Source organism: Ranitomeya imitator, chromosome 6 (genome assembly GCF_032444005.1).
Source record: "Ranitomeya imitator isolate aRanImi1 chromosome 6, aRanImi1.pri, whole genome shotgun sequence".
NCBI classification, from domain to species: Eukaryota; Metazoa; Chordata; class Amphibia; order Anura; family Dendrobatidae; genus Ranitomeya; species Ranitomeya imitator.
The window spans coordinates 169,608,973-169,631,585 of record NC_091287.1 but is presented as its reverse complement, the minus strand read 5'-3'; the positions used below and the strand labels follow the sequence as shown (position 1 = coordinate 169,631,585).

Below are 22,613 nucleotides of genomic sequence, written 5' to 3'. Positions count from 1 at the left end.
AGAATCTCTGTCCCAACAACATGCTGTTCTTAGACGGGATAGAAAAACCTTGTGAAATATTCCCTTTAAGTTAATTGACTGTATTTTAGTTCGGCCTTGTGCCTTGGTGCTTGTGTGGGTGCAACTTAAATAAAGACCTGAGTGCCGGCCAAAAATGTGCAGTTAGAATATTGTCAACAAGAGACAAACCAAGGACCGGGCATCCAAATAAATATTAGGATAGCTTTATTGTGAGCGCTGTCGAGAAAAAAGCTGAACAAATCCACAGAATACAAACATCTATAAACACATCAACGTGCGCAAAATGACCAATCCATGTCCCAAATCATGGACAGAAAGGACAACCGACTCCATACTGACAATAAGAGCAGGAGGGCCCAGGAAAAATGCAATAATAGGAAAAAATACTCAATAAGTGCAAAAGACTCTGATATCCATGCAATAAAGGACGGGATGAGAATTAGTAAAGCATTGCAGAAAATTGCCGGCAATACAGTGCCCTGAAAAAGTATTCATACCCCATGAACTTTTACACATTTATTCACGTTACACCAACAAACTGAAATGTTTTTTATTGGGAATTGATGTGATACCAACACAAGGTAACAAGTGTTTGTGAAGAGTAAAGGAAATGACACACGGGTTCCTAAATATTTAAAAACTATAATCTCTAGTAACCGCGATATATGAGAAATAATATTGTAACATGAAGGATAAAAGGAATCATTTATTAAATATATGGAAACCCTAGAATTACATTAGTAATGGGAAGAGCTGGGATTTTATAATATTTTGTGTTTTTTATGTATTCTTGGCATATGATTACATCTCTGTGCATGTGGGTAAAAAGAATGTATTCTGAAATTTAAAAACAGCACTAGAAGCCGCCATGAAGTTCTGTGCCGTTCCTCTGGACCCTAAACTGTAACCCAGGATGCCCCCATTACAGTGTATAGGGCAGAGCAGGGCCAGGAGCTGCTGCCAGCAGGAGCCACCTGAGGGTTCAGTGACCTCTGACCTCTGGTCACCTGCACACGACCAACTGCCGTTTACTTTCAACTGTCGGCTGAAGTGATTGGACCGAGGTCTGCAGGCATGAAGAGAATACTGAGAATGGCGACTACTGGACGAGGAGAAGAGAGAGGAGAAGAAGAAGGAGAAGAGCAAGAGAGAAGAGGAGAGTGATACCACTGATGGATTCAGGAAGAAGAGGAGAGAGGAGAAGAGAGTGGAGAAGAGGAAGAGAGAAGAGGTGAGTATTACCACTGCTGGATTCAGGAAGAAGAGTAGAGAGGCGGAAGACAATGGATTGGAGAAAGGAGAACCAACACCTGGATGCAGCAGAGACACCAGAACATCCAGCCCCTACGCCAGGCTTGACATGACCAACTTTGCCTTCCATAAGGTCTTGGGTAGAGGCAGCTTTGGCAAAGTAAGTTTCATATTTTTTTTATCAATCTATATTTGTCATTGTATCTCCATCTGTTATTTTCTGTAGATAGATATTCATTGACATCTTCTTCTATGGCACTTTACATTATACCACAATTGTGATCCGAGTGAACTAAAAATTCAAGCCACAGATCAAGTAGACTTGGGCTTTTGGGGGGGTAACCCTGGCAAAATGTTGGCGCAGAAAGAGAGCTGATGGATCTATTTATTGAGAACCATGGTCCCCCAAGGCCTTAATGAAACCACGAGCTTTTCTGCATTTCTATAATTGTTTAGTATTCTCCACTGAGTAATATTTCTTATCCTAATTTTAATTATGTGTGTTGTTGGGTGTTTTGTTTTTAATACTGTTTTCTTCAGCTTTATTAATTAGAGACATCATATCAAGTAGTCCAACTTCTTTTGTCTTGTCCTCATAAGGATATGAATAGGTCCGGTCTCACAGATGTATTCGCCATGGACCATTTTAATTATGTTGTTCGTTTATGTTTGTGTCATGAAATTTGTATATGATATGTTAATAAGTTAGGGAGTAGGTATATAACATGTTTTTTGTTGCTCAATCTTGTGCATGAGAATAAATGTGGCAATATGGGGGATTATATTTAATATATCTATTAAAATTTGGGATAAATGTATCTAGCTATATTATGTATATTTTGATAGGACACTATATTAGGTAATATTAATTACGATTCATATATTGATATATATATATTTGTGCACTAGGTTTCTTTCTTTATTATAATTCACACATGACTTAGAAACATATGTAATTTTTATTAGGTTTAATAATTATGCACTTTTTGCACTTTATAAATATATACATATAAGCCCATATTTCCTAAAAATCCCCCTTTTTCAAAAACGTCACTTGTTGCCTGCCTGGATTCCCTCTATTCTTATTCATAGCTCCATTATATTCTTTGTGATTCTCGGTGCCCGGTTGGCACATGCGCAGGTCAGGAACTTTCCCGTGGCTTCCTGCCTTGCTCACCATTGTGACGCATAGCGTTCCACGCTTGCGTTCCAGATGCAAAGAGCAGTAAGGCACTATTTACGAAGGAGGAAGTCCAGGGACCGGCGCATGCGCAGTACATCACCGGTGGTGCCGATATTACCATCAGCTGTGTACAGGGATAATAGGCAGTTTCATGAGCAGCACACATGCCCCCTGCTGAGGAAGCCATTACGGTGAAATGGCGCTGTCGGGGTATTTGAGGGCGCGGACACCAGGATAATACTTTATGCAAGTAACATGATATGGTTTACAGATGGGCATTAGCCTTTACAAATGTGCCTATTTTCACTAGGCTCTTTATCATTCTAATTATCTGGTTACCACAACAAAGATTTTGGCGCTGAGCATTTTCTATTGAGTGTTGATGGTGGGATATTTAAAAGCGATTAGGTGTTCTTTAGCATTTATCATTATTATATATGTCCAATTGTTCATAATTCCTGGTCTCTGTATGACCCTTAATAAGTTTGTGATATTCCCTTGTTTTAATTTTAATATTTATATGTGAAATAAATTATTTAATTTTAAAGATACGTTATTTTGGTTTTTCCTCTATTTTCTCTCTAGTACATACATGGGGGATTTTATAAATTATTCTTCTATGGAATGGCTGACAAAACACACAAACGCTCCCATGACCCCATGATTTTTTCACAAATTGGATCATCTCATCACCATAGTTAGGTTTAGTTCTGCTATAAACGGGTATTCTGATTCATTGAAGAGCTGATCTCTGGGATTACATCTGTGGGGAGTTGGGGTGACAGTTTATTTCCATGTACTGGTCCATATATGATGCTATCAGGATACAATATATGTTTTGACCTTTATGTTTTTAAATCAGCTGCACATACATAAAAGACCAATACTGAAACCCAACCAGCTCCAAATACCATCATGTATGTCCTATTTATTCCCATAGGCCGGAGTTACACTACAGCGAGATACGGCCGAGTCTCGCTGGTTAAAAGCAAGCTCTGGCACTGGCACTCCAGAGCGGAGCGTGCGGCCGTATAGCAATACATGGAGCTGCACGCTCTGCTCCGGAGTGCCGGTGCCATAGTTTGCTTTTAACCAGCGAGACTCGGCCGTATCTCGCTAAAGTGTGACTCCGGCCATGTGGTGATAATGGAATACCCCTTTAAGGCCTCTCCATAGAGCATTCGTGGAGCAGACAGTGCATCACGCCAATAGCTTAGCATTGCTCTGCTATAAAGTCCAGGATGCCAGCAGACTCACAAACCACTCAGTTCACACATTTCTTGTGCAGTAGATGAACCAGCTGTTTTCCACCTCCCATACTCATTTTCCAACCATAATTTATTCCTTTCTTCAGGTTGTCCTGACATCAGTCCCAGGCCGAAACATCTATATGGCTGTGAAAATGATCAAGAAAAGGGAGGTTAATGAGAACATCATTATGAGAGAGCGGCGGATACTCCTGGCGGCCCGAGACTGCCCATTCCTATGTCACCTGTATGCCGCACACCAGTCTCGGAAGCGTGCGTATTTCATCATGGAATATCTGTCCGGCGACAGCCTCGAGGCTTTGATTGAGACGTATGGCTCTCTGAACATTGACAATGCAAGGTGAGAAAGAGGAAGATATACCAAAACGTGAGAGGAAGGGTGGAAATAAAAGCTGAGGTTGGGATGGAGCTGGGAAAGGACTGGCAGGGAATATGGCCAAAGCAGGAAGGAGGTTTCCAGCGATGACACTGATTCTACACTCTGTTCTCTCCATCAGATTCTACACAGCAGAGATCGTATGTGGCCTCCAGTTCCTCCACGGACACAACATCATCCACCGGTGAGCAGAACTTTCCTCCTTCTCTCTGTTCCCTTTACGTTCTAGTAATATTGCCCCCAACTTTCCTGGGCTCCTGACTGCCTATTCCACCTGATCTTGCAGTGACAGATTTTCCATCTCCTGTATCACTCAGCAGATTTCTTATTTTGATGTTTTTTTTTCATTGCAGAGATATTAAGCCGGATAACATCATGTTGGATGCCGATGGCCACATCCGTATCATCGACCTTGGGCTTGCCCAAGATGGCGTCACCTCCTCCAATAACATCTCTGGAGTGACGGGCACTTTCCATTACATGGCCCCTGAGGTGCTTCGCAAAAGAGGATATGGTACAGCAGTGGATTGGTGGAGCCTGGGGATTGTGGTGTCCGAGATGGCAACAGGACACTCCCCATTTTACAGCGGCTCCGTCAGCAAAATGGCTTACAGAGCTATTACCAAAGGAGAGCCTGAAATTCCATCTTGGCTTGATGCTGACATGCAAGATCTTATCAAGAAGCTGCTGTGCAAAACTCCTCAGAAGTGATTGGGTGTGACCGGGAACATCCGAGAGCATCCATTCTTCACCACCATTGGCTGGGAGGATCTGGAGGAAAGGAGAGCATAGCCGTCATTCATACCATTCAGGCCAGTTCTGGAGAAACATCTTATGCAGTGGCCGGAGGAAAAGAAAGCCCTTAACCCCATGGTCGGCTTCAATTATGTGTCACCAAGCTGGGCCCGGTAAGATCATCTTTCTCTGAGATAAATCCCATCAAATGTCCTTCTCACCTTGTTGCCATTATCACCGTCCTTGTCTTCTCACAGTGTTTCTGCCAATGACCATGTCTCTATTATTCTTAGGGTACCGTCACATTAAGCGACGCTGCAGCGATATAGGCAACGATGCCGATCGCTGCAGCGTCGCTGTTTCGTCGTTGTGTGGCCGCTGGAGAGCTGTCACACAGACAGCTCTCCAGCGACCATCGATGCCGAAGTCCCCTGGTAACCAGGGTAAACATCGGGTTACTAAGCGCAGGGCTGCGCTTAGTAACCCGATGTTTACCCTGGTTACCATTGTAAATGTAAAAAAAAAAAACACTGCATACTTACATTCCGGTGTCTGTCGCGTCCCTCGCCGTCACCTTCCCTGCACTGTCTAAGTGCCAGCCGTAAAGCAGAGCGGTGACGTCACCGCTGTGCTCTGCTCTACAGCCGGCCGGCGCTGACAGTGCAGGGAAGCAGAACGCTGGGGGACGCGACAGACACCGGAATGTAAGTATGTAGTGTTTGGGTTTTTTTACATTTACACTGGTAACCAGGGTAAACATCGGGTTACTAAGCGTGGCCCTGCGCTTAGTAACCCGATGTTTACCCTGGTTACCAGTGAAGACATCGCTGAATCGGCGTCACACACGCCGATTCAGCGATGTCAGCGGGAGATCCAGCGACTAAATAAAGTTCTGGCCTTTCTGCTCCGACCAACTATGTCACAGCAGGATCCAGATTGCTGCTGCGTGTCAAACACAACGATATCACTATCCAGGACGCTGCAACGTCATGGATCGCTAGCGATATCGTTGTTAAGTTGTTCAGTGTGAAGGTATGTTTAGGTGGATGAGAAGATCTGGGCTGTGAAACCATCCAAGGCCATCTTGTGGGTGACTGCTGTACACACAGGACACTGATCATTATATTAGTACATCAGATCTGATGTTTCATAGCCGAATGGTTCATTATGATGGCCTTTCCTCTAAGATAACAGAAGATCCAGTAGATGGAAGACATTTCAATAACTTCTTTTTATGTCTTGCAGGATGAGCCTGTGCCAACTGCCCAGAACTTTGTACCTCCAGACCCGTACCTGAGATCTCTGCTGCTGTTTGTCACCTCGGCTGCCCTAGAACATCATGTCTCTCCATATCATCTTCATATCGGACCAATGCCATTGTGTCGCTGCACCAGGCCCTTTACTCTGAATCCTCCAATCCTGGGCTAGTTCTTTACATCACCTCAGCCCGAAGATCTTCTGTGCCATCGGGAGAGGCCTGTGCTTAGTGTCCATCTTGTGAGTTCAGGAATAATCTAATATATAAAGCTGAATGTGTGTATGTGTGTATGTGTGTATGTATGTCCGGGATTGGCATCTGCACCGTCGCAGCCACAGCCACAAAATTTTGCACACTCACACGTCTGGACCCCGAGAGCGTCATAGGCTATATTGTGAGGTGAAATTTTAACCCCGCGCGTTCCAATTCACCAAACAATTTTGCCCCTATCTACATAATGGGGAAAAAAGTGAAAGGAAAAGTGTTGGAGGCGTCGAAGCTACAGCCACAAAATTTTGCACAGTCACACGTCTGGACCCTGAGAGCGTCATAGGCTATGTTGTGAGGCAAAATTTTAACCCCGCGCGTTCCAATTCACCAAACAATTTTGCCCCTATCTACATAATGGGGAAAAAAGTGAAAGGAAAAGTGTTGGAGGCGTCGAAGCTACAGCCACAAAATTTTGCACAGTCACACGTCTGGACCCCGAGAGCGTCATAGGCTATGTTGTGAGGTGAAATTTTAACCCCGCGCGTTTCAATTCACCAAACAATTTTGCTCCTATCTACATAATGGGGAAAAAAGTGAAAGGAAAAGTGTTGGAGGCGTCGAAACTACAGCCACCAAATCTTGCACAGTCACACGTCTGGACCCTGAGAGCGTCATAGGCTATGTTGTGAGGTGAAATTTTAACCCCGCGCTTTCCAATTCACCAAACAATTTTGCCCCTATCTACATAATGGGAAAAAATGAAAGGAAAAGTGTAGGAGGCAAATTGACAGCTGCCAGATGTGAACAAGGGGGATGTAAAGAGTGAGAGCGATGGCGCCAAAGAGTATATACCGTACAGTTGCTAAGGTGGGGCCCCGACATGGGATACTCATCACACACGGGGATATGAACACACACACAAAATGCGCCACACACTACCACGTGCTTGAACACATATCACCCTCAGCACACATTTCACCACACATACGCCAACCTCGCCACATAAAAGTCGAAACACAAAAGTCGCCGCTCTAAACTCGCCACGCGCAGAACTCGCCACATGCAAAAACTAGGCTCTTGCAAAACTCGCCACAAGTGCAAAACTCACCTCATGGAAAACTCGCCACACGCAAAACTTGCACACGCTGAAAAATTGCCACATGCACAAATGTTGCAACACATGCAAAATTTGCCTCACACAAAACTTGCACATACTCAAAAGGCACCACACAAAACTTGCCACGCGCAAAACTCGCCATGCGCAAAACTTGCTGCACACAAGTTGCTACACTAACCTGTCACATGCAACTCGACACACAAAAAGTTGCTACACGCATGTTGCCACACAAAACTCATCTCACAAAAGTCGCTACATGCATGTCGCCACACGCAACTCAACACACACAACTTGACAAACGAAACTCGCCCTAAAACACACACAAGTCTGGTATTATCCTCCAAAAATAAAAATCTGATTAATAAGCAGACAAACTACAACAAATGTACCATATAGGAAATACGGCAGCTGTCAGTCACATGACCTGTCTATTATGTGTATGTGTGAGCTAATATATACTGCCAGGGGGAGGGCTTCCTGTTGGCTGGGGATTTATCAGGCTGCCAATTTAGCTTACAAATACTGAGGTAAAAATACTGAGCAAATAACGTGTGAACGAGGTCTAATACAGGAGGAGATGACACACAGGTATATACTATATACAGGGGAGATGACACACAGATATATACTATATACAGGAGAGATGACACACAGGTATATACTACATAGAGGAGGAGATGACATACAGGTACATATATATACAGGAGGAGATGACATACAGGTATATGCTATATATAGAAGATGACATGCAGGTATATACTATATACAGGAGGAGATGACACACAGATATATACTATATACAGGGGAGATGACATACAGGTATATACTATATATAGAAGGAGATGACATTCAGGTATATACTATATATAGGGGAGATGACACACAGCAGGTATATAATATATACAGGAGAGATGACATACAGGTATATACTATATACAGGAGATGACATACAGATGTATACTATATATAAGGGAGATGACAAACATGTATATACTGAGGTGATGAGGTGAAAATGAGAGGTGTGAGGTGAAAATGAAAAGGTGTGAGTGCAAAATGAGAGGAGTGAGGAAAAATAGTGGAGTGATCAGAAAATGACAGATGTGAGGTTGAAATGACAAGTGTTAGGGGGGAATGAGAGGAGTGAGGGAGAAAATGAGAGATGTGAGGGAGAAAATGAGAGATGTGAGGGGGAAAATGAAAGATGTGATTGGGAAAATGAGAGGCGTGATGGGAAAATAAGAGAAGTGAGGTGCTATAACTAACCACAGATATTTACTATGCCCAGGCAACGCCGGGCTCTTCAGCTAGTAGTCTAATATGGGCCATTATCCCTGAACTGACCTCAGCACAGACCAGGTAAGTATTTCACCCATCACATCCACGTCACCCACACTATATGATAGGTATAGGCACCCACTACATGATAGCTATAGGCCCACACTACACGATAGGTATAGTCCTCCACACATAGACACATAGAATGTAGATAGAAATTTTGGCTTTTGTTCCTGGAATTTAATCCGATCGCCATATTTGGGGTCAGGAAGGAATTTTTCCCCCTAATATGAGGACAATTGGCTCATTCCTCATGGGGGTTTTCGCCTTCCTCTGGATCTACACGGCCTTAAATAGGTTTAGTACAATATATTGATAATTAAATTCACACATAAGTAGCGCAAAAAAAGTTTTAAAAATGTTAATAATTAGATTCCCACATAAGTAGTCCAAAAAAGTTTTAATAATCAGAAATAGTTTATTCTAAACAAAACAAAAACATTCTAAATATATAACAGATTAATTAAAATATTTTTTAATAATCTCATTTCCACACTTTACAGATTAGGCTCGAGTCTTTGATCCTGGGATTTAATCTGATCGCCATATTTGGGGTCAGGAAGGAATTTTTCCTCCGTCATGAGAATAATTGGCCCATTTCTCACGTGGGGTTTTCGCCTTCCTCTGGATCAACACGGCCCATAGATAGGTTTAGGAATTAGAATAAATGAGTAGATTCTTATGATTATAACAAAATAAACATATACAGTATATATAATATTTCATTTTGGGTGTAAAAAAATAGTTAACATAAGAATAAAAATAAATTAGTCCAAAAATAGAAAATTTCTAAATAAAAAATTACACTTAGGTATGACATATTAGCTATGAGCTCTTGATCCTGGGATTTATTCTGATCGTCATGTTTTATTTGGGGTCAGGAAGGAATTTTTCCCCCTGATATGAGGATAATTGTCCGATTCCTCACAGGGGTTTTTCGCCTTCCTCTGGATCAACACGGCCCATAAATAGGATTATTCTGATAGATTAATAATTTACACATCTACATAATAATAAAATATATAATAATTTACAACCCACGTCTATAAATAAATTATCTGTTTTTCCCCTACATCGTTATTTTTGTCCTTATTTCATCCGACGTCCATGTAGTGAATGTGGGTTTAGCCCCTGACTCTTATTCTCCAGCACTATGGACCTTGATGGGGTCGTCCAGTCTCATGTAAGGTTTCTCCAAATGGGTCAGAGATAACGCCACAATGTGTTGTGAATAAAGACCAAACTGATCCCTTCTACACAAACCTCCTACAGTAAGTGAATACCCGGCAGCAAATGCTGAACTTCCCCACAGCACCTCCAAAGGAGAAATTATGTATTACACATTGTCCTCTGTAATCATGGAAATCATGAAAGTGTTGGGTCCTCCAGAGCAGAGAATGCTGTTTATTGGTTGTCTGCATTCTGACTAATGGATGAGAATACAGAACGGGTCCCTTCAGTTGCCTCAGATTCCAATAAATGGCAACTGGATTTTGGGTTTTCTAAACTGGTCAAGAACATTAAAGGTTCCGGCACTGACAGCCGGCTCAGCAGTGCATCAGTATATATCTGACTGTCAGTCAGTGTCAGGGCGCGGTTGCAGGGGCCGCCCACCAAAGTCATTAGTGGGGCTCGGATCATGAGTGCACTGCCCCGGATCTCTAGTTAGCTTTTTTTATTTGAATAAACTTTATAATCTGTACAGGCACACACATGCGCAGGGTTTACCTGACACAGCCCCGTGGTGCGGAGGTGCGATCACCTTGTAACTCCTCCTCCTGCACCCCGATCTTCCTCATCGGTGCCAGCTACAGAAGAGGATTTATCTGTCCATGTGCAGAGCGACTGCACAGCACCCTGAGGAGGCAGAGAGTGGAAGTGAGCAGGTCTAATGCTGTGGGGGACAACAAGGCAGCCGATCCTGAGGAGAGGGGACACAAGTGCAGCCCACTCTTACCTGTGGCTGCTGTTCACACATGAGCTTCCTTCCACTCCTTTAATGCCACTACCAGGCTAGCATTAGGGCAGTCTGTCATTGAGTGCTGGGGCATGGATACAGCCGCCACTCTCTATTCATAGAGTGATGATTGAACTTGCGCCAGATAACGCTATATCAGCAGGTTAATAGTGTTATTCTACATGACAGGTTCCCTTTAACCTATGATGTAGTTTTGTCACTGGTCTCCTAGGGCTGTATGAAACTGATTCAGTAGCAGAGCCCACTTCATATGCAGCAGATGCCGGCTATGCTACATAGCCAAAACTGCCTGTAACTGAAGCAACCGGAGCTTGCTCCGATCGCTGAAGGTTTATCCATTTAAAGGCCTCTGTCATTCATTGAATGGTGATTGCAGGGAGCCCACCTGGAGATACGTCATTTGCAAATGCATCAGGGTGCGCAGCAGGTCCAAAGTGGAGAGGCACAATTATATCATTGAGCCGCGACACACAGAACGTGAATTCTGGGCCAATTACATCTCTACACTCATCTGTTCGAATCCTGCTGCTGTCTGCTGCTGGACTTGTCGGGGTAAGTGTACGAGTAAATGATGTTTATTCTTTCCTTTGAAAATTGTGTTAAGGCCATAATGTTTAGGGGCCCTGCAAAAATAGTGGGGGCTACTAAAAGGGTTACTAAGGGGAGGCTATCATGCATAGTGGGGGTTACTAAGGGAGATATCATAGAATGTGGGCACTACTAAGGAGGCCATGACACAGTGTGGGGGCTACTAAGTGAACAATGCCAGTGTGGGGGCTACTGAGAGCGTCATCACAGCGTTCGGGCTATTGAGAGGACTGTGATACAGTGTTAGGGTTTCTAAGGAGGCCTGTTATGATCTGGTGGTTAGGACAAATAGTGGACCCGGTAGTTAGAGCACCAGAAAAGACCTGATAGCACATTAGAACAGGACAAGCTCTGGGAAGTGGAACCTCTGCTGACCGCAATCCCTAATCCTATCACGCACACTAGAAATAGCCGTGGAGCGCTCCTATCATGACCTAGGCGCCTCGTCACAGCCTCAGAACTAGCTAGCCCTAGAAATAGGAAAAATAAGCCTATCTTGCCTCAGAGAAAATTCCCCAAAGGAAAAGGCAGCCCCCCACATATATTGACTGTGAGTAAGATGAAATCACAAACACAGAGATGAAATAGATTTAGCAAAGAGAGGCCCGACTTACTAAACAGACAGAAGATAGGAAAGGTCACTTTGCAGTCAGCAAAAAAACCCTACAAAAGCCACACAGAGAGTGCAGGGAAAAATACCTTCCGAACCGACTAACGGAGCGGAGGCGCCCCTCTGCGTCCCAGAGCTTCCAGCAAGCAAGGCAAAATTCACATAAGCATGCTGGCCAGAAAAAATAGCAAACGAGAAAAAAGCAAAGCGAAACTTAGCTTTAGCTGGAGGAGACAGGTAACCAGGAAGATCCAGGAGCGAACTAGACCAATGCTACAACATTGACAGCTGGCATCGGACAAGGATCCAAGTGGAGTTAAATAGAGCAGCCCACTAACGAATTAGCCTCGTCACCTGTAGAAGGAAACTCAGAAACACCCACAGGCATCAGAGAAAGTCCACGGACAGAACCAGCCGAAGTACCATTCATGACCACAGGAGGGAGCCCGAAAACAGAATTCACAACAGTACCCCCCCTTGAGGAGGGGTCACCGAACCCTCACGAGAGCCCCCAGGCCGACCAGGATGAGCCAAATGAAAGGCACGAACCAGATCGGCCGCATGAACATCAGAGGCAAAAACCCAGGAATTATCCTCCTGAGCATAACCCTTCCACTTGACCAAGTACTGGAGTTTCCGTCTCGAAATACGAGAATCCAAAATCTTCTCCACCACATACTCCAACTCCCCCTCAACCAACACCGGAGCAGGAGGGTCAACGGATGGAACCACAGGCGCCACATATCTCCGCAACAACGACCTATGGAACACATTATGGATGGCAAAAGAATCTGGAAGGGTAAAACGAAATGACACAGGATTGATAACCTCAGAAATTTTATACGGACCAATGAAACGAGGCTTAAACTTAGGAGAGGAAACCTTCATAGGAACATAACGAGACGACAACCAAACTAAATCCCCAACACGATGTCGGGGACCCACACAGCGCCGGCGGTTAGCGAAACGTTGAGCCTTCTCCTGGGACAATGTCAAATTGTCCACCACATGAGTCCAAATCTGCTGCAACCTATTCACCACAGTATCTACACCAGGACAGTCAGAAGACTCAACCTGCCCTGAAGAGAAACGAGGATGGAAATCAGAATTGCAGAAAAACGGCGAAACCAAAGTAGCCGAGCTGGCCCGATTATTAAGGGCAAACTCAGCCAACGGCAAAAAGGACACCCAATCATCCTGATCAGCAGAAACAAAGCATCTCAGATATGTTTCCAACGTCTGATTAGTTTGTTCGGTTTGGCCATTTGTCTGAGGATGGAAAGCCGAGGAAAAAGACAGATCAATGCCCATCTTAGCACAAAAGGACCGCCAAAACCTCGAAACAAACTGAGAACCTCTGTCCGAAACGATGTTCTCCGGAATGCCATGTAAACGAACCACATGCTGGAAAAACAATGGCACCAAATCAGAGGAGGAAGGCAATTTAGACAATAGTACCAAATGGACCATCTTAGAAAAGCGATCACAAACCACCCAAATGACCGACATCTTTTGAGAGACGGGGAGATCCGAAATAAAATCCATAGAAATATGCGTCCAGGGCCTCTTCGGGACCGGCAAGGGCAAAAGCAACCCACTAGCACGAGAACAGCAGGGCTTAGCCCGAGCACAAGTCCCACAGGACTGCACAAAAGAACGCACATCCCGTGACAAAGAAGGCCACCAAAAGGATCTAGCCACCAAATCTCTGGTACCAAAGATTCCAGGATGCCCAGCCAACACCGAACAATGAAGCTCAGAGATAACTCTGCTAGTCCATTTATCAGGGTCAAACAGTTTCTCTGCTGGGCAACGGTCTTGTCTATCAGCCTGAAATTTTTGCAGCACCCGCCGCAAATCAGGGGAGATGGCAGACAAAATTATCCCCTCTTTGAGAATACCTGCCGGCTCAGAAACACCCGGAGAGTCAGGCACAAAACTCCTTGACAGGGCATCAGCCTTCACATTCTTAGAGCCCGGAAGGTACGAAACCACAAAATCAAAACGGGAGAAAAATAACGCCCATCGAGCCTGTCTCGGATTCAACCGTTTGGCAGACTCAAGATAAGTCAAATTTTTGTGATCTGTCAAGACCACCACGCGATGCTTGGCTCCTTCCAGCCAATGACGCCACTCCTCGAATGCCCACTTCATGGCCAACAATTCTCGATTACCAACATCATAATTGCGCTCAGCAGGCGAAAACTTTCTAGAAAAGAAAGCACATGGCTTCATTCCCGAGCCATCAGAACTTCTTTGCGACAAAACAGCCCCTGCTCCAATCTCAGAGGCATCAACCTCAACCTGAAACGGGAGCGAAACATCTGGCTGGCACAACACAGGGGCAGAAGAAAAACGACGCTTCAATTCCTGAAAAGCATCCACCGCCGCAGAAGACCAATTGACCACATCAGCACCCTTCTTGGTCAAATCAGTCAATGGTTTAGCAACACTAGAAAAATTATCGATGAAGTGACGATAAAAATTAGCAAAGCCCAGAAACTTTTGCAGGCTCTTCACAGATGTCGGCTGAGTCCAATCATGAATGGCCTGGACTTTAACAGGGTCCATCTCGACAGTAGAAGGGGAAAAAATGAACCCCAAAAATGAAACCTTCTGAACTCCAAAGAGACACTTTGACCCCTTCACAAACAAGGAATTAGCACGAAGGACCTGGAACACCATTCTGACCTGCTTCACATGAGACTCCCAATCATCCGAAAAGACCAAAATATCATCCAAATACACAATCAGGAATTTATCCAGGTACTCTCGGAAGATGTCATGCATAAAGGACTGAAATACTGATGGAGCATTGGAAAGCCCGAATGGCATCACCAGGTACTCAAAATGGCCCTCGGGCTTATTAAATGCTGTTTTCCATTCATCGCCCCGTTTAATACGCACAAGATTATACGCCCCTCGAAGGTCTATCTTGGTAAACCAAGTAGCCCCTTTAATACGAGCAAACAAGTCAGACAGCAACGGCAAAGGATACTGAAATTTGACAGTAATTTTATTAAGAAGGCGGTAATCAATACAAGGTCTCAAAGAACCATCCTTCTTGGCCACAAGAAATAACCCTGCTCCCAACGGTGATGACGATGGGCGAATATGGCCTTTCTCCAAGGATTCCTTTATATAACTCCGCATAGCGGCGTGCTCTGGCACAGATAAATTGAACAATCGGCCCTGAGGAAACTTACTACCAGGAATCAAATTAATTGCACAATCGCAATCCCTATGAGGAGGTAGGGCACTGGCTTTGGGCTCATCAAATACATCCTGATAATCCGACAAAAACTCCGGAACCTCAGAAGGAGTAGAAGACGAAATTGACAAAAATGGAACATCACCATGTACCCCCTGGCAACCCCAGCTGGACACAGACATAGATTTCCAGTCCAATACTGGATTATGGACCTTTAGCCATGGTAACCCTAAAACGACCACATCATGCAGATTATGTAACACCAAAAAACGGATATCCTCCTGATGTGCAGGAGCCATGCACATGGTCAATTGGGTCCAGTACTGAGGCTTATTCTTGGCCAAAGGCGTGGCATCAATTCCTCTCAATGGAATAGGATGCTGCAAGGGCTCCAAGAAAAAACCACAGCGCCTAGCATACTCCAAGTCCATCAAATTCAGGGCAGCGCCTGAATCCACAAATGCCATAACAGAGTAGGAAGACAAAGAACAAATCAGAGTAACGGACAATAGAAATGTTGACTGTACCGTATCAATGGTGGCAGACCTAGCGAACCGCTTAGTGCGCTTAGGACAATCGGAGATAGCATGAGTGGAATCACCACAGTAAAAACACAGCCCATTCCGACGTCTGTGTTCCTGCCGTTCAGCTCTGGTCAAAGTCCTATCACACTGCATAGGCTCAGGTTCATGCTCAGATAGTACCGCCAAATGGTGCATAGTTTTACGCTCACGCAAGCGCCGATCGATCTGAATAGCCAAAGACATAGACTCATTCAGACCAGCAGGCATAGGAAATCCCACCATGACATCTTTAAGGGCTTCAGAGAGACCCTTTCTGAAGATTGCTGCCAGGGCACATTCATTCCACTGAGTGAGCACAGACCACTTTCTAAACTTCTGACAATATATCTCTGCTTCATCCTGACCCTGACACAGAGCCAGCAAGATTTTCTCTGCCTGATCCACTGAATTAGGTTCGTCATAAAGCAATCCGAGCGCCAGGAAAAACGCATCCACATCACGCAATGCCGGATCTCCTGGCGCAAGGGAAAATGCCCAGTCTTGAGGGTTACTACGTAACAAAGAAATAATGATCCTTACTTGTTGAGTAGGATCACCTGAGGAACGAGGTTTCATAGCTAGAAACAATTTACAATTATTTTTGAAATTCAAAAACTTAGATCTATCACCAATAAATAAATCAGGAATTGGAATCTTAGGCTCTGACATCGGATTCTGAACCACAAAATCTTGGATGTTTTGTACCCTTGTAGTGAGATTATCCATCCAAGAGGACAGACCTTGAATATCCATGTCCACACCTGTGTTCTGAACCACCCAAAGGTAAAGGGGAAAAATTAAGACAGAACACGCTGCAAAGAAAAAAAAATGGTCTCAGAGCTTCACTTATCCCTCTATTGAGATGCATCAATACTTTTGGCCAGCTGTACTGTTATGATCTGGTGGTTAGGACAAATAGTGGACCCGGTAGTTAGAGCACCAGATAGCACATTAGAACAGGACAAGCTCTGGGAAGTGGAACCTCTGCTGACCGCAATCCCTAATCCTATCACGCACACTAGAAATAGCCGTGGAGCGCTCCTATCATGACCTAGGCGCCTCGTCACAACCTCAGAACTAGCTAGCCCTAGAAATAGGAAAAATAAGCCTATCTTGCCTCAGAGAAAATTCCCCAAAGGAAAAGGCAGCCCCCCACATATATTGACTGTGAGTAAGATGAAATCACAAACACAGAGATGAAATAGATTTAGCAAAGAGAGGCCCGACTTACTAAACAGACAGAAGATAGGAAAGGTCACTTTGCAGTCAGCAAAAAAACCCTACAAAAGCCACACAGAGAGTGCAGGGAAAAATACCTTCCGCACCGACTAACGGAGCGGAGGCGCCCCTCTGCGTCCCAGAGCTTCCAGCAAGCAAGGCAAAATTCACATAAGCATGCTGGACAGAAAAAATAGCAAACGAGAAAAAAGCAAAGCGAAACTTAGCTTTAGCTGGAGGAAACAGGTAACCAGGAAGATCCAGGAGCGAACTAGACCAATGCTACAACATTGACAGCTGGCATCGGACAAGGATCCAAGTGGAGTTAAATAGAGCAGCCCACTAACGAATTAGCCTCGTCACCTGTAGAAGGAAACTCAGAAACACCCACAGGCATCAGAGAAAGTCCACGGACAGAACCAGCCGAAGTACCATTCATGACCACAGGAGGAAGCCCGAAAACAGAATTCACAACAGAGGCCATGACACAGTGTGGAGGCTACTAAGGGTGCATAATACAGTGTGGGGGCTAGTAAGGATGCCATGACACCGTGTGGCAGCTATTAAGGAGGCCATGACATAGTGTGGGGGCTACTAAGGGGGCAATGACATTGTGGAGGCTACTGAGGGGGCCATGATACAGTGTTAGTGCTACTAAGGAAGCCATGACACAGTGTGGGGGAGACTAAGAGGGTCATGACACAGTGTGGAGGCTATTAAAGTGGCCATGACACAATGTGTCAGCTAATAAGGAGGCCATGACACAGTGTGGGGCTACTAAGGGGGCCATGACAGTGTGGGGCTACTAAGGAGGCCATGACACAGTGTGGGGGCTACAAAGGGGGCCATAGTACAATCTTGGGACTACTAAAGGGGCCATGATACAGAGTGGTGGCTGCTAAAGGGGTAATGATACAGAGTAGGGGCTACTGAGGTTGTAATCATACAGTGTGGGGGCTACTGGGTGATCATGACACAGTGTGAGGGCTACTAAGGGGCCATAACAGTGTGAGTGCTACTAAATGTCCATGATATAGATTGGAGGCTACTAAGGTGGCCATGAAACAATGTGGGGACTACTGTGATGGTTAGTAGCAAAGAGAATGACTTAAAATGTAACTTTTATTTATTTACATATTAAAATTACTACCTATAGAAAAAAATCATAAAGTGCAAATCATATCTCACTCATCAATATTTATCTCAAATGGACCTAATCATAGGGCAGCTTCTGTACTCTTCTCAAAGAGTCCCTATGTAATAATCACTTGACTGATTCCAATCCTGGTTTACCATTCAATTGGATATAGATTCATATAATCATAAACTGCGATAATTATTGCATAGTCCCAGCAACAACCAGGATCTCAATCCTGCAAAAATCACAGTCTGCGTGTGGACCCAATCATACACTGTGATAATTATTGCACAATCCCAATAACATTTAAGGTAACAAGCCTGCAAGAATATCACAGTCCATAACAAAAGCCTTCTCCTTCCGGTGCACATATCATTTTCACAAAGTTTTGTGTATAACACATGGAATGATCTCACCCATCAGGAGAAAGGACACCGACATCAATCCTTCAATTCTAGATAGCCGGATTCCATATAGAGGAGTGGGGTGGTCTTGCCCTATTAAGCCCTGTAAAGGCTATAGCGGCCCTAGCCCCCAAAACTCCCGCCCTTACAAGGGCAGTCCACAGCTGACCCTTACAACATTGACCCTAACCATCCATGTGCGTCCCGACGCATTTCATCAGTTCTCTGAGTCCTCAGGGGACTTCTATGCACTGCTCGGGTACATTACTTATGGCAGGGGATTTCCTTTGTTACTCTTGGTCTCTCTGCGATCATGATGATCAATTACCTCATTTTGCAACTTTTATCTTAACGAAAGGTCGCTTCTTGGCCATGGATTCTGATGAGAAAGTTCAGCTCGGAAAGGATCTAATATGCTTCATTAGAGTTGTGTCTAAACCCTACAATAACTCCCAAAGGTGAACACTTGTCTATGTTTCTGTGCAACCTTATTATTGTGAGATATACTCACTTAGAGGAGGACCATTGTCCTTTTCTACTTGTATCAATAGATGGGTCTGTTGGCTTTGGGCACAAAGCTTCGTGACTTCTTTGTCAATTAAGTGAGATGTTCTCTATAGTAGGTCACCAAAAATATTTCTGTGCCCATTCCTTCAATTGTACTGCTCCAACTTCTTCCGATAGCCTTCTAATTCGAAGGTTGTTCCTCCTGTGTCTACCTTTGATATTATTGAGGTGTATGACGATGTTGTTTGTAATTTGTGAAGAATGCTCCTGATGGACTGTCTTGTGTAAATCTTTGCCCAAAAAGCCAGCAAGCTATCTTGGCCTGGGAACACTTAATCTATCATTGTCAATTGTTCTCTACTTAGAGTTCATAAAAACGTCACCTATAGAAGTCCTTGTAATTAAGTAGTAATAATCCAATTTAACAGGTGGATGACCTGGTGATAGGTGGTCCTTCATCTGTAGTGTCACATAGGCAAAAACATAGGGTGAACAGATCATTCAGATAGCAGGAGCAACTTCTGGTAAGACACATAGCTTTACAGGAGCATTAGAATATTATTCTATATTTAGGAATTGTAGCTATACTTTAGCTGTATTTGTGCTCCCTTTCCTTTTTGGTTTTCCCTCCCTATTCTTTCCCGTAATGGTACTTATCAGTTGAGAGTCAATGTTGTCTCAGCTGTGGTCCTCCATGACCAAGTTTTGGAAAACTCTGTTATTTACGCAGGAAGATGCATCTTTACCCTGATGGGTGAACTAGTGCTAACGGTGAGAATATTTCTGCATAAAAGGCCCAGTTTTGCCAAAGTGCGGGGTGGTCCGTGCACAGCAAGTCACCAGCAACCTTCCGGACCATCCTTTTTTGTTGAGATGCCCATTATTTAGCTAAGGCTTGGAGAACTAGGTCCATTTTTGATCGTCACAGTTGATTATTTATTTGATTACTGACTGATGAATTTATTCTATGGTTTTTAATATTTATTGATTTATTCATTTATGTTTTAAGCAACCTTTAATAAACATTGTGAGCCTTTTCTTTATCCAAAATAACCTTGTCTAGTCTTTTTTTTTATTAATATGTTATAGGGAATCTGTCGCCAGGTTTTTGTTCCCTAATCTGATAGCTGCATGATGTAAAGACAGAGATCCTGATTCCAGTGATGTGTCACTTACTGAGCTGCTTCCTATAGTTGTGATTTAAAAAATCTCTGTTTTAGCAACAGGAAATTATCACTAGAGGACTAGTAAACCTACTGCCAGGTAGTCCTCCGTTTTCATGGGTGCTATGTAACCACACCCCACCACTGATTGACAGCTTTCTGCCTATGCGCAGTGTACACAGAAATCTGCCAATCAGTGATGTCCGTGGGGTTATCACAGGCTTAACATATTGAGCTCTGATAGATCTGTAGCAGAGAAAACACTAATTTTAAAAAAAAAACTACAGCAAGCAGCCCATTAAGTGATATATCACTGGAATCAGAGTCTCTGTCCCAACAACATGCTATTCATAGATGGGATAGAAAAACCTGTTGACAGATTCCCTTTAAGTTAATTGACTGTATTTTTGTTCGACCTTGTGCCTTGGTGCTTGGGTGGGTGCAACTTAAATAAAGACCTGAGTGCCGGCCAAAAATGTGCAGTTAGAATATTGTCAACGAGAGAGAAACCAAGGATCGGGCATCCAAATAAATATTAGGATAGCTTTATTGTGAACACTATCAAGAAAAAAGCAGAACAAATCCACAGAATACAAATATCTATAAACACATCAACATGCGTAAAATGACCAATCCATGTCCCAAATCATGGACAGAAAGGACAACCGACCCCATACTGACAATAAGAGCAGGAGGGCCCAGGAAAAATGCAATAATTGGAAAAAATACTCAATAAGTGCAAAAGACTCTGATATCCATGCAATGAAGGACGGAAAGAGAATTAGTAAAGCACTGCAGAAAATTGCCGGCAATACAGTGCCCTGAAAAAGTATTCATACCCCATGAACTTTTACACATTTATTCACGTTACATCAACAAACTGAAATGTTTTGTATTAGGAATTGATGTGATACCAACACAAGGTAACAAGTGTTTGTGAAGAGTAAAGGAAATGACACACGGGTTCCTAAATATTTAAAAAATATAATCTCTAGTAACTGCAATATATGAGAAATAATAATATAACATGAAGGATAAAAGGAATCATTTATTAAATATATGGAAACCCTAGAATTACATTAGTAATGGGAAGAGCTGGGATTTTATAGTATGTTGTGTTTTTTATGTATTCTTGGCATATGATTACATCTCTGTGCATGTGGATAAAAAGAATGTATTCTGAAATTTAAAAACAGCACTTCCACCAATTCATTGTTGCATGCTAGTTCTAGTCATCCTTACAGTACCATTAAAGCCATCCCAGTTGTTCAGTTCCTTAGAATGAGGCGGATTTGCTCTTCAGAGTCTAATTTTCAATTTCAAGCTAAAGGCCTCCAGGAAAGTTTTACTGAAAGAGGTTACTCAAAGAAATGCATAAAAGCAGGATATAATCGAGCTAGAGTCTGCGAAAGGGAGAATTTATTACGCCCTAGAGTAAAACAAAACAAAACGGAAAATAAAATCCGATACATTTCAACTTATAATGGACAATGGCAGCAAATGAGAGCCTGCATCCAAAAACACTGGAATGTGTTACAAACTGATGCGGTGCTCGCTAAAAATCTTACTAGCACTCCCCTTATGACATCAAGACGCAGCAAAAATTTGGGTGATTTATTAATGAGCAGCCACTATGTCCCGGCCATAGATCGCAGTAGTGCCCTGTTTGGTTCAAGTGGTCCCATCAAAGGATGTTTTTCATGCGGTAACTGCATAGCATGCAAGAACATCATCCGTTCGACAACCTTTCAATCGGTCAACGGAAAACAATTTAATATTAAACAACACATTACATGTAATACCACTCAAGTTATCTACTATGCAACATGCACATGTCCGAAAATATATATCGGTTTGACTTCAAGGCGTCTGGGCACTCGTACACACGAGCATGTCCACGACATCATGGCTGCTGAATTAGAAAGTGAAATTTCTCTACTTTAAAACCTTACCCCGCCACTTTGGTTATTCCATAATTGCAACCATAAAAATCTATCTGTCAGGGGTATTGAACATGTGCAATGTGGCATAAGGGGAGGCGACATAAAATGCCTTTTGGCCCAAAAAGAATGCAGGTGGATTTTCACCTTGGACACAATGGTACCAGACGGATTAAAGGGGAGGTGCCACAATTTTGTTTTTGTATTAAAAATGATTGTTTATATAAACAATTATTTTTAATACAAAATTATTTTTTTTTACTTTAATATCTTTTTTATTATTCATCATTTTTGCAGCCACTGGGCGCCGCCATTTTGCTTTGCAGAAGTGTAAGTGTCCCAGCACGACACTTACACTCTGCAAATATGGCAGCCCTGGGCATAGGAGGCTGCGGTCGGGAGGCGACCCCATAGCTCCCATTATAAGATCAGCTGCTCTCTGCTCTGAGGTGGCCAAGCCCCCTGGGCTGTCTCCACATCACAGCAGAGGCAGGAGACCGGCGCCATCTTTCTTCAGCCACAGTGGAGTGTACCTGTGA

At 43.6% G+C, this 22,613-nt stretch overlaps 1 protein-coding gene across 1 annotated transcript; it reads left to right on the top strand.

The window, feature by feature from the left end:
* The first annotated feature begins 1,381 nt into the window (after positions 1 to 1,381).
* On the top strand, positions 1,382 to 6,262 carry LOC138643331 (protein kinase C delta type-like). Its single transcript, XM_069732258.1, has 7 exons — positions 1,382 to 1,432; positions 3,810 to 4,063; positions 4,221 to 4,283; positions 4,453 to 4,806; positions 4,912 to 5,007; positions 5,092 to 5,128; positions 6,080 to 6,262. The coding sequence occupies exons 1-7, from the start codon at positions 1,382 to 1,384 to the stop codon at positions 6,260 to 6,262; spliced, it is 1,038 nt and encodes a 345-aa protein (XP_069588359.1).
* The last annotated feature ends 16,351 nt before the right edge of the window (positions 6,263 to 22,613 follow it).